Raw genomic sequence first — 11,871 nt, forward strand, 5'->3', positions numbered from 1 at the left:
GACTCGCTGGAGCCAGGCGCCGGCCTGGCCCCCCTGCCCGCCTGGAGAGCCCAGGTGTGGCCGCGGCGGGGGTGGGGATGGTGCTTTCCTGCCCGCTCGCGCGGCCCTTCCTGACGCACCCGGGCAGGATGCAGCTTCCTCCCGCTCCCTCCTCCGCGACCCGGCCAGGAATCATGGAGAGAATTCCTAACGGGGGCGGGGCGGGGAGACAAGGGAAGAGCTTTGCGAGACACCGCCAAGTCTTGCCCCTTTTTTGGGGTGGACTCAACTTCCCCATTTGTGCAGTTGAACTCTGACCTCCTGGATCTCATAGGCTCTTGTCTCTCAGGGACCCCAGCCAAGACTGTGGGAAGCAGAGGCATCTTAACTACCTTGTCATAGCTCTTGTCGTGGTATTATCCCATTTCTATCCACTTCAACTCTGTGTCCTTGACCAGAATGTCAGCTCAGGGCTGGGAGACATTGACCTACTGTGTGCCCTTCCCTGTCCCCAGCGACTTGCCCGATGCTTAACTCACATCTGGTACTGAGGCCTGATGGAGGGTCTGAAGGCTTTCCCGTCAAAAGTTGAATCTGCCCTAGGAGGGCGGTTCTTACCCATTTCACAGCTGAGGACACATGAGGACAGTGGGCAGATCATCTCCAGTTACACTGCAGAAGCCAGCCGTGCTCCCTCAGACTTGGAGGTTGCAGACCCCCACTTCTTCCGCCCCCAGGAAAGGGAACCAGGAATTCAGTACCCTGACTCATGTCAAATGGCACCATGGTGAACATGGTCTTGTAAACCAGTCACCCAGGGCTCAAATGTTTCTCTGCCTCAGCTTCCTTATCTGTAAACATGATGGTAGGTATCTTCTACGGTTGCTATAAGGATAAATTATTTTTAAAATAGTAGTATAATTCTAGCAACATGTTAAATTGTTAAACACAATAAAAGGGTGTATTGGGGCTCTCAGCAGGGCTGGTTTTGCCCTTGGAGGCCCTCCCACTAATTGCAGTCAAGGGAGACTGAGGCACAGAGAAGGACACCTAACAAAACAGGGGCAGAACTCGCGGATTTCAGAGCAGTTTCCCAAGAACCCACCCCCACCCCAGGGTGAGGCTGGCACCAGGCCCACCAGGGGCCCTGCCCAGCAACCCATCCCCACCTCCCCAGTGTGCAGACCCAATCCGTGCCCAGCCTGGTGCCATTTTTCCATGGGACTCTGGCAGTGGCAGTTCACATCTGGAGTCTAGACTCGGAGGCTCTGCGGGCCGGGCCTACCGCCCGGGCTGGGCCACCACTGCCTGCTGTTTGCTCAGCTGAAGCTGGTTAATTGGAATTAGAGTGGCCTCTGCGGTGCCGGCTGGCCGGGCGGGCCCTGGTTGGCCGCTGCCGAGGTCTGTGGAACATCTGGCTGGGCCAGGACGGTCATTAGATGGCAGGCGCCCGGCGCCACTGCCACCTCGGCCTCCGCCGGGGGCCGTGGGTGACTCAATAAGGCCTTTGTGGACCCTGGGCTGCAAAGCTAACCGCGCTGTGTGCCTGGGCCGCCTGCCCCAGCTGCCGCCCTCAGAGGGGCCTTGTTCCAGGACCACACGGCCTTCTCCTGCCGAAGGAGACTGGAATCGGCAGGGATCCGAGAAGTCCCTGAAAGGGACCCCCCTGGCTGGTAGAAGCCTTTGAGGTTTCCTACCCTTTCTTTCCTTTCCATAGAGTCCTGGGCCCAGATGAGTTGGGTGGCTGGATCAGAGGCGCCCAGCACTCCAGCCACATTGACTGGGTCTCAGGGGTCTGGAAAAGAGCTGCACAGTCCTTAGGAACTTGGAACTTGATTTGGATTGCTTGAGGTCAAACCGATGTCCATGGGCAAGCTGCCTCCATTCCCTCACTTGCACAATGGAGCTAATAATAACACCTCCAACCTAAGACTGAGAATCAAGTGAAATCCTAAAACAATATGCTTGTACATTTCAATACCTAGTTAGATTATTAAAATGACACTCATGAGTCTCTGGTCAGGCTTATCTTTCAGCCACCTCCAAACTGGAAGTCACTGTTATTTTTAGTGTTTGGACCTGAAGCTTGGGCAAGGGAGAGTCCAGGGCTGGGAGCTGGAGGCCTGAATCTCAGGCCAGTAGCCACCCTCTTCTGTGTCAAGTTTCTGTATCTAGTGAGCCCACACTAGGCAGATGGATGAGGCAGTGGCCCCTCCTCATCCAGTTCATTGGGGGTGGGCTCTCTTCTAGGCCCGGGCTACTATCTGAAGCAAGCCTTAGGGAAACCCTGTGATCTCCAGCTCTTGGGCCTAGATGGCCTCTCAGAATCATTGGGACCAATCCCTCCCTACAGCCTCTCTAGGGACCCTAGCCCTTGTGATGTGACTGGCTCCAGAGTAGTCATTTTGGGTTTTTTTTTTTGGTGGCTGGCCGGTAAGGGGAACTGAACCCATGATCTTGGGGTTATAAAGCTGTGCTCTAACCAACTGTGCTAACCGGCTAGCCTCTTTTTTTCTTTGTTGTTGTTGTTTTTTCCAGAGTAGTCATTTTGGGAAGAACCCCAGGAATGAGCAGAATGGGAGAAATGGGGGCTGACTCGTTAGCTCAGTTGGTTATAGAGTGTGGTGCTGATAGCACCAAGGTCCAGGGTTTGATCCTTGTACCAACCACCCACCAGGGGGGAAAAAAAAAAGGAGAATTGAGGACTTGATCTCCAGGGCAAACTAGAGTCTAGGCCCTCTCCAGCTGAAGCCATATGTACATCAGAACCAGGAAGCCAGCATGCTTTATAGTTATTAGTCCCCCTGCTGAGTCTGGTACTCTCCCCACCTCTCACCAAGGTGGAGGGGCACAAAGCACCTGTCTAACAACCCTACTGCCCCCAAGTGTTGGGTGGCAGGTGGTGAGGAAAACCTGATGTCTGGGAAGGAGAGCTCGTGGGCTCCCTCTGCTGGCCAGAGGGCATTCTTGGGGCGTTGAGCTGGCCCACTGGCCAGAGACATTGCTATGGGCACCTGGGAAGGACTTGCAGAGAAGTTTTCGGGGTGGGCAGGTGAGATCTAGTAAACCCAGTACAAGACACTGTGTGCTTATACAAAGTATCCTTCCAGGAGCACAGTGGCCCGCCCCAGCCATGGGATAAGTTTTTAATGTGAGGCAAAGTCAGTCCACAATACAAAAATCTAAAAATCACATCCACTTTCCCCACCTGGCTCCTGGGGAGGGGGATGCTGGGGGCTTCCTTTGCCTGCAGGGGATGGGGAAGAGCACAGGAGGGCCAGAGAAGGGGGAAAGGGAAACCAAGGCCACAGAGGTCTGGCTGGGGGGGTCCTGCTACCCAATCCCCTGTCCTGGAGCTGCCCTTGGCCTCCTGCACCCTCTGCCTGTGCATGCCTATGGCAGTCCATCCCCCACCTGTCTGGTCTGGCCTCAGAGGGTCAGGCACCAGCCGCATCATTTCTCCTTCTTCTCCAGCCCCTCCGATGCTGATGCCTCTTTGGATTCTGTCACTGCCGCTGGATCCTTAGGATTTGACTCCTCATAACTGACCAAAAAATAAGACAATAAGAACACATTAGAGGAAGGAGACAACAGAATTTTTGTTGTTTCCCCATCTTCCTGCATCCCGATCCCAGGAAAACCCCTGGGCACATGAGGAGCATCGGCCCTGCATCCACTGCCCAGCATCTTCTGGTATATGCCCAGCCCCACTGTGTGCACTCCTCAGACAGGCTGTTGTACTTTATCTGTGCCCAGTGGTGCCAAGCAGCAGCAAGGGCAGTGGCAAATGGATGAGAGGCTGAGCCTGGGCCTGTGTGGACCGAACTGAAGCTTCTTGAATGGCTTGCTGAAGAGTAGGAAAAGGGGCAGCCAGGATGAGGCCAGGGGAACTGGACTGCCTCCCAGGGCACACGGCAGGAGCCAACCAGCTCAGCCCCGGGAGGGTGTGGGGGGGCACTGCTCTACTGGCAAGTGGCCCAGAGCTGCTCTTGAAGGCAGACACCCTGGCTTAGCTCTTACTATGGGCGTCAGTTATTGAGCAAGTGAGTTCATGCCAAGGACAATACACACATTTCCTCACCAGATCAACCCCATGAGGCAGGAATGTGCCCACTTACAGATGAAGAAAGGCTCCAAGAGGAAAGTGACTTGCCCAGTGTTATTTATATATATTTATATATGTATATATATATATATATATATATATATATGTATGGTAAGTAGCAACAGTATCTACTACTGATGACCAGGGCCACTTATATCCACTCTCTCAGGTGAGCCCCATGTTACTGGTGAGGACACTGAAGTTCATGGTTGCCCTGCTGCCCAGCCCTGTGGCTGGGTACAGCGACTGCCTGGTGGTCGTGGAGGAGCTGCCTCCTGCCACCCACCCCTGGCAATGCTCCCTGCTCTGTGCACTGCAGCTGGAGTGTCTGCCCTACCTTGGGCCCCGGGACAGTGGGAGGGAGCGGGCAGGTGGGCACCCGCTGGGCATTACATGGCGCTGGGATTCTGCGGGCGCCGGCGGCGAGGGCCAGCTAGCTTCTGCTGCATGGAGTCGGCCAGGCTGGCAGGGGAGCCCGAGACTGTGGGGAAGTGGGTGAGCCTTGGGGTATGAGGCAGGATTTCCGCCGAGGACTCGTAGCTGTGTGAGAGACAGAGACAGAGAGACAGAAAAAAGAAATGGAGGGGGAAAGCCTAAGGGAGGATAGAGACTTCCTTTCCAAGGAGCAGGGAGCAGAACTGTCTTATTTTTAATTTACCTTTGCACTTCCAGACTTTGTGGAGAAAAGCCGGTATTAAGAGGAGAATACAAAAGAAAAGGTGTACCTACATAAAGGCATACTATGCAGCTGGACAAAAGAGCAAGGATGCTCTAGATCTGTACGTGCTGCTGTGGACATATCTCAAGGATACACTGTTCTGTGAAAAAATCAAGACACAAAAGTCCCCGAGACTGCCACCGTCCACACACAAGCACGTATATGCACATTTGCTTTTCGGCAGTGTCTCTGAACGTCCGTGTAACAGAGCTGGCCTCTGTGGGTGGCTGGGGCTGAGGGTGTTCTCCTTCCCACAGCTAACGGAATTTTGAACAATGTGAATGTGTTACCTATCTAAAAATAAATAAATGAATACAAAAAGGGGAATGCCATCAAAAGGGAAAAGTAAAACAGAAGCTAAGGTGGAGAATCAGGGCAGAGAGATGGACAGAAAGAGGAGAGACCACCTGCTTTTTCACCTCAGCCTAAGAACCTCCTGTGTGGGAGTGGAGGTGGGGCTGGAGGGCAGAAAGGTGGGGCAGGGTTCCGGAATGGCAGAACATTTAGGGAAACCAAGCGGGGGTAGCAGGGAGCACCTTCTGCCCTGGCTGGGGTTTTCAGAGCTTCACCTGCTAAGGACACAACAGGACCAGACTGGGAGCTTACCCCAAGGGGTGGGGGCAGGGGGTTGTGAGGCTGGATGAGAGTCAGAGGAAGGGTGGAGGGTAGGTGCTGAGCTTAGGGCTCAGGTGCCATGCCTGTTCCAAAAGCTCTCCCAGATCTGTTCTCAAGTTCACCCCCCCTCCACCCCACTTCCTCAGAGACCACAGGGCTTTGCCAGGCCAGGAGGTATAGGCAGGCAGCAGGCTGGGATCTGGGGATTCTAGGCAGGTATGGGGGAGGGGTGAGTCACAGGCTCCCCTGCGGGTAGCCAGGTGCACAGGAGGCCCTGGCTTGCTTGAGGGACAACTTGGAGGCTAGGCAGGTGGAGCTGGAAGGCCCCTGAGTGGGCAGCTTTAATCGCAGCTGGCAGCTATTTCTAGGTCCCTGGCAGGCGGGGTCGGTTGTGCTAGGGAGCAGACACCTGTTGGAGTCACGCAGGCCTTGGGGTATGGGGGGGCTGTGCACAGGGTGTGGCAGGGGTAAATACGGCCGTGGGGAAGCGGTATGTGTTCAAGTGAGACACAAACTGAGATGGAGAGAAAGCAACGTGCCATGAGTTACAGCCAGAGGCAGCTGAACAGGGACTGACACATGACATATACGCAAGGACCCTTTTTGTCACACTAGGGTATCCCACATTCCCAGTTCTATTACTCACATGTGGAAACTGAGGCGGGGGGTGGGGGGTAGACATGCCTGAAGTCACCTGGTGGCAAAGGTAGGCTGGGAATTCAGAGCTCCTGAGAGTGGGGCAGTCCAGAGAAGAATCCACACCCACCATTTCCTTCTTAGACCCAGTTGGCATTTGGGTGAGGAACCTTCCCCTGGGCTGCCCCCAGGCCTTACCCTCCCCTGGTTCCTGGCCCAGGGAAAGGTTCCCACTGGTGCCTACGGGCCAGGCACCCATGTGCTAGCAGAAAGGGCAAGCTGGTGGCTTGAGATGTGTACAAACACTCCTGACAGGCTCCACCAGCTGTCTGCAGGTGCATCTGTGCCCCTGAGACTGTCTGCCTTACCTGAACATCTCTGTCACTTCTCCCTTGGCCAGTGCCACCAGGACAGGAAAGCCAATGCAGGCGGGGACCAGGTACAGGAGGGCAGGCTGTGAGAGGACACAGGCTGGTGAGGCAATGCTGGGTAGAGTGCCCGCTCAGCGCCACGCCTAACACCCCAACCCTGTCCTGGGAATGACTGAGGGACAGCTACTGGCTCAGGTTCACAGAGCAAGTGAGTGGCTGAGCCTGAACCCGGGGCTACTGACTCCCAGACCAGGCCTGCTCCTGCCTGGGAGGGAATGCAAGAAATGCAGAGAAACCCAAGTATGCAGGGATTCAAGGGTTCCAGCACTTGAATCACCTGGGACGCCAGGTTCAAAATACAACCACCTGAGTTGGTCCTCTTCCCAGAGACTCTGCTTCCCTAGGTCTGGGGCTGGAAGTTTGCATTTTAGCAAATGCCCCAGCAGATGCTGTTATAATGACAATGATGACATAACTGCTGTACATGCAGCACTTGCTGCAGCCTGCTTTAAGGTGTCTTAGCTGGTCACTGGTTCCACCAGGATTCACACCCAAGTGATCTGGCCCCCAGTGTCTATGCTGAGACTACTGGCAAAGCTGGGTTTGGAGAAAAGGAGAATTATACTAAGAGCCCCTGTTCATGGAGCACCCACTGCAGGCACTGAGCTCAGCCCTCCCAGGAGTACTTCTGCCCATCTCCACATCCCTTGTGACGGTCCTTTTGTAGAGGAGGAAGGCTGATACTTTAGGAGGAAGGGAATAGCCCAGGCTTCTGAGGTCTGAATGTTAAACTGAGGATTGAACCCCGGGATGCTAGACTCTAAGGCCATTCTTTTCTTTGCAGCATCTGAAAAGTGGATATCACTCCAATGTTCAACCCTCTCCAAAACCCCAATGCTTTCAGTGGCCTGAAGGCCTTATGAGATGTGACTCCCACTTCCTTCTCCAACCTCACCTGACCTGCCCTACTCTGGCCACCCCAGCCTCTTTGTCACCTCCAGCCATAGGACTTTTCCACGTGCAGTTTCTGCTGCCTGCGATGCTCCCCTCAACTCTGAAAATCCTCCTCCTCCAGACCTCAGCTCAGATGTTACTTCTGTCAGGAAGTAGCAGGCCAGGTTCCTTTGTTGCACGCACTCAGAATCCCCTCTAATTCTCCCTCACAGCATTCCCCAGCAGTTTGTATGGGACATCCTTGTGCCACTGTAGACTGGTCTCCCTCCCCTGCTAGGCTGTGAATTCAATGAGTGCAGGGTCCACAGCGGTCTTGTTCACTGCTGTATGTCTGGCACTCAGAAGAGGGCCTGGTAAATACTAAGTGAATGGCTCTTTAACGAGTGCTCACAAAGTTAAGAGGGTGTCTGGGAGATGAATGGAGTGGGGGTGAGGAGACATCATTCTTAACGCAAAGCCAGCCCATGGCCAGAGAACAAAAGAATCCTCCCTCCACTCCCCCGAACCCGACCTTCAGACCATTTCTTGGCATCTGCTACGAGTTGGCTGTGAACCACATCACTTTATATATATTATCCTTGACTCTAATAGTACCTAAGTATTAGGATCTGAGTTTTATAAGGATGTTACTGAGGTTCAGAGAAGGGAAATGATTTGCCCAAGGTCACAAGGATAAGTGGCTAAGCTGGGATTTGAACCTGGGCAACTGTGCTTCTCCAGTAGCATCAGGTCTTTGCTGTGAACTAGGCTTTGAGCCAAAAGTGAAAAAAACACAATGGCAAAGGCCCACACCAAAACCTGTGAGAGGCAGCTTAAGTGGTACTAAGAGGAAAATTTATAACCCTGAATGAATTTATTATAAAACAGGAAAGACTTAAAATAATCTAAGCTTTCAAATAAAAAAGGTAGAAAAAGAACAAACACCCAAAAAGTAGAAACAAAATAATGAAAACAAAAGCAGAAATTAATGAAACAGAAAATGAAACAAACACAAATGTATTAAAATTTAATTTCTAGGGGTTAGCTGGTTAGCTCACTTGGTTAGAGCATGGTGCTGATAACACCAAGGTCAAGGGTTTGGAACCCTGCACCGGCCAGCTGCCAAAAAAAAAAAAAAAATTTTTTTTTGGTGGGGGGGGTTGAAAAAAAAAAAAAAATTTTTTTTTGGTGGGGGGGGTTGAAAAAAAAAAAAAAATTTTTTTTTGGTGGGGGGGGTTGAAAAAAAAAAAAAAATTTTTTTTTGGTGGGGGGGGTTGAAAAAAAAAAAAAAATTTTTTTTAAAAAAAAAAAAAAAAAAAAAAAAAATTTCTGTCTTCTTACTAGTCAGCCACACACAAAAAATTAATTTCTGAAAAGTACATAAAGTATATCTCATACTGATCTTATAGGAGACTGAGGATCACAGCAGGGAGAAGGATCTGTCTAAAACCACAGTTTGTCAGGATTTGGACCCAGCTTCCTCTGTCTCTAAGCCTAGTGCAGCCTCTCCACAAAAGCCAGACTAGGCAAAACATACGGCTTTCAGGGGAAGGTGGGTAGAAATTCAGTACTCTCCCTAGGCCTGCCTCACCTGAGCTGGCAACCACTGAGGGGCTCCTTTGGGAGGGAGCAAGTTTGCTATTATCAGAAGATACAAGCCTGTATTATTTTCTTTTCTGTCATAGCATCAGGGAATGTCTCCAAAGAAAATCAGTGTTAAGGATAAGCTGGAATGTATAGCTTGGGGCTGTGATCTTGAGGTCAGCATTCCTGGCTTTCCATCGGGACTTGGCCTTGCTGTGTGATCACGGCTAAACTACTTCCCTCTCTGGGTTGTCACTTCCCTCTGTAAAATGATGATGTTACACCCAACCGTCTCTAAGGGCTTTCCTAAGGGGGCTGCTAGCTCCCTGGCTTGGAGTGGGTTTCTGATAGAGGGTAAATGAGTTGAAGGCCACATAGGCAGAGGTGACCTCTACCTAGGGCAATAGTGGCAGTTGGGAGTGCCTGTGTCTTAGACAGGGTGGGGTTTCCCTTGTGTCCTATATCCCCTTCCCAGGAAGGATTTCAGGGAGAAACCCACTTGGATGACTGGGGAGAAGGGTTGGGCTGCTGCTGGAAGTAGCACAGGCCTGGTTATCAGGCTGGGTCAGGAGTTTGGAGCCCAAAGTCCAAGGCTCCAGCAGGGTCCCAGCTTGCCTTGCTGTGTGATCTGGGGAAATCTCCTTTTGTCTCAGGGCTGCAGTTTCCCCACAAAGGAGAGGACCACCTTACTTGCCCCTGCTTCCTGCATGCATGAAAACTCTGAATGGGGTCCTCCTTTGAGTCCAGCTGGGCAGAAGGCAAGCCTGCCACCGGGTGGCCACTGGGAGAATGGCTCTGGGCTTGGAATCTTAACATGGGGCTGAGAGCTGGAACACAGACCTTCTCCACTCTATGACCCCCTTGCCAAGTGCATGTCACTCTCAGCTTGCACAGCCTCTGAGGCTGTTTGGAGCAGAAGTGAGTGGCAGGTGGTTTCCCACCAGTTCTTGGTTTCTCCCTCCACCTATGGGTTAGGGGACCTTGGACCTTCTGTAAAATAAGGATAAAAATGGTACTTCCTTCAGAGGAGTGCTGTAAGGATTAAATGAGTTAATGAGCAAAAGGGCTGAACACAGTGCCTGGCACAGAGTGATCAACACACAGCTCTTGTGATTAAATCAAAGGCAGCTCCTCTGTGGCTGGGGCAGGGAGGGGGAGAGGGAATAGAAACAATGACAGCTAATACTAACTGGCCTGGTGCGGTTCTGAGCCCTTCCATTAACTCATTTCATCCTCAAACAACTCCAAGCTGGCTATTAATTATTTCTATTTTTTGTTTTTACTAATCGATGAAAAAAAGCATAACTTGTTAGCAATCTGCCTAGAGTCCCATAGTTAGATGGAGTCTGAATTCACAATGGGGTTCCCTTAGCCTATGTTCTGTACTGCCTTTCCCATGGCCAGGGCTTCAGAGCCTGGCCTTGGTTTTCATGCTGACTCGGTTTGAATCCAGGCTCCACCACATACTTGCTGTGTGGCACCTGAACCCTTTTCCAATACTTGCTGTGTGGCACCTGAACTTGTTTCCTCATCTGTTCATTACAAGGACTCTCATAAGTACAGGGCCTGGCATGTGGGAAGTGCTTAACAAACAGGAGCACTTATTATTTCCAGTGAAGAGTAGGGTAATCCTGTCGGCTCGCTTTCCCTCCCAGTCTTCCCCTCTGCAGGCTACACTGGCAGCTTCCAACCCTTCTGGCTCACTCTGTGGTGGCTCAGCACCTAGTACCCATGATTCATCTGGTAGGTGTGTGCTGGGCTGAAAACACCTAACACCCACCCCACTCCTGCTCTTCTCCGTCTGCCCCACTACTGAGGCTGAGAAGCCAAACCCTTCCTTTCCTAGATTCTCCTGCTGCTGAGGTGGCCATGTGGCACTGATCTGGCCCATGAGATGTGGACAAAACTCTGCTGAGAGGGTTCTAGGAAAGTTTCTGCTTCCTGATGAGTGTAACAGACACGACTGCTATGCTTTTTCCTCCTTCTTCTTGCCACCAATGTGCATACACTGCCTGGAGCAGTGGCAGCCATGTTGCAACCACAAGTGAAATGCCAAGGGAATCACAGACATGACTGTTCTCATACCACTGGGGAGTGCCTATCTCTGGACTGCTTGCATATGTGACAGATAAACTCTCTGTAAGTCCCTGGTGTTTGCAGGGAAGGATTCCTGACACAGTACAGTCCTACTCACCTGGGCATGCTTGAAGATGTGCATGATGAAGATGGTAAGGCCCAGGCCAAAGATGTAGGCTGCAAAGCTGGTGTAGAAGTAGGTGTGGGTGTTCTTCTTCAAGCTTCAGGGAAGGTGTGGGAAGAAAGAGGGTTAGATGTAGGGAATAGAGCAGCAATATCTCTTGCGAGAAGGGAGCTGGGGAAGACTTTGGAAGCTGTGTGTGTGTGCGTGGAGGACTGAGAGCTATGGGCTGGGAGTTTGGAAGTGGGTATGCACTGTGGTACAACCCCCAGCTTTGTGTCTTTGTACAAGTCACTTTCCTTCTCTCAGCCTCAGTTCACTCATCTGCAAAATGCAAAGACCATGAGCCTATCTGCCTGATGGCTGTGAATATAAATGCTTAACTTAGAACAGTGGCTGTAAGACTTTAATAAGCGTAAAAATCATCTGGAAAGCTTATGAAAAAGTGCATACTTCTAGGTCCAGTCCCCAGGAAGTTTGATGTAATAGGTCTGGGCAATGCCAAGGAACCTGCATTTTGAAAAACAACTCAGGTGAATCTAATACAGGTAGATGGTGCTTTCAGAAACATGGATATAAATGGCTGGCTGGTTAGCCCAGTTGGTTAGAGTGTAGTGTTGATAACACCCAGGTCAAGCGTTTGGATCCCCGTACTGGTCAGCCACCAAAAAACCCCCCAGAGAAACACAGATATAGAAACTACAAAGGTAAGTTATTACCTAAGTAGAAGCTG

General features: G+C 51.6%; 1 protein-coding gene across 2 annotated transcripts; it reads right to left on the reverse strand.

Annotated features, from left to right (window-relative positions):
• Nucleotides 1–3,093: 3,093 nt before the first annotated feature.
• LOC103583320 (minor histocompatibility antigen H13-like) lies at nt 3,094–11,475 on the reverse strand. Of its 2 annotated transcripts, XM_008564670.1 has the most exons (4): nt 11,136–11,475; nt 6,422–6,507; nt 4,422–4,624; nt 3,094–3,523 (listed from the first exon to the last, which is right to left on the reverse strand). In XM_008564670.1, the coding sequence occupies exons 1-3, from the start codon at nt 11,157–11,159 to the stop codon at nt 4,474–4,476; spliced, it is 261 nt and encodes an 86-aa protein (XP_008562892.1). In that variant the 5' UTR covers nt 11,160–11,475; the 3' UTR covers nt 3,094–3,523; nt 4,422–4,473. The 2 variants fall into 2 exon arrangements, 1 of the variants encoding a protein (XP_008562892.1); XR_549849.1 differs by lacking the exon at nt 4,422–4,624.
• Nucleotides 11,476–11,871: the final 396 nt, after the last annotated feature.

This window comes from Galeopterus variegatus, unplaced genomic scaffold, assembly GCF_000696425.1.
Source record: "Galeopterus variegatus unplaced genomic scaffold, G_variegatus-3.0.2 Scaffold21648, whole genome shotgun sequence".
Taxonomy (NCBI): Eukaryota; Metazoa; Chordata; class Mammalia; order Dermoptera; family Cynocephalidae; genus Galeopterus; species Galeopterus variegatus.

What these genes read in the sequence shown, in the direction of transcription:
- LOC103583320 (XM_008564670.1), bottom strand. Translation starts at nt 11,159, where the DNA reads ATGCACATCTTCAAGCATGCCCAG. An exon ending in ACATCTTCAAGCATGCCCAG is followed by an intron (nt 6,508 to 11,135) that starts GTGAGTAGGACT and finishes GTCCTCTCACAG; the next exon opens with CCTGCCCTCCTGTACCTGGT. An exon ending in GAAGTGACAGAGATGTTCAG is followed by an intron (nt 4,625 to 6,421) that starts GTAAGGCAGACA and finishes TCTCTCACACAG; the next exon opens with CTACGAGTCCTCGGCGGAAA.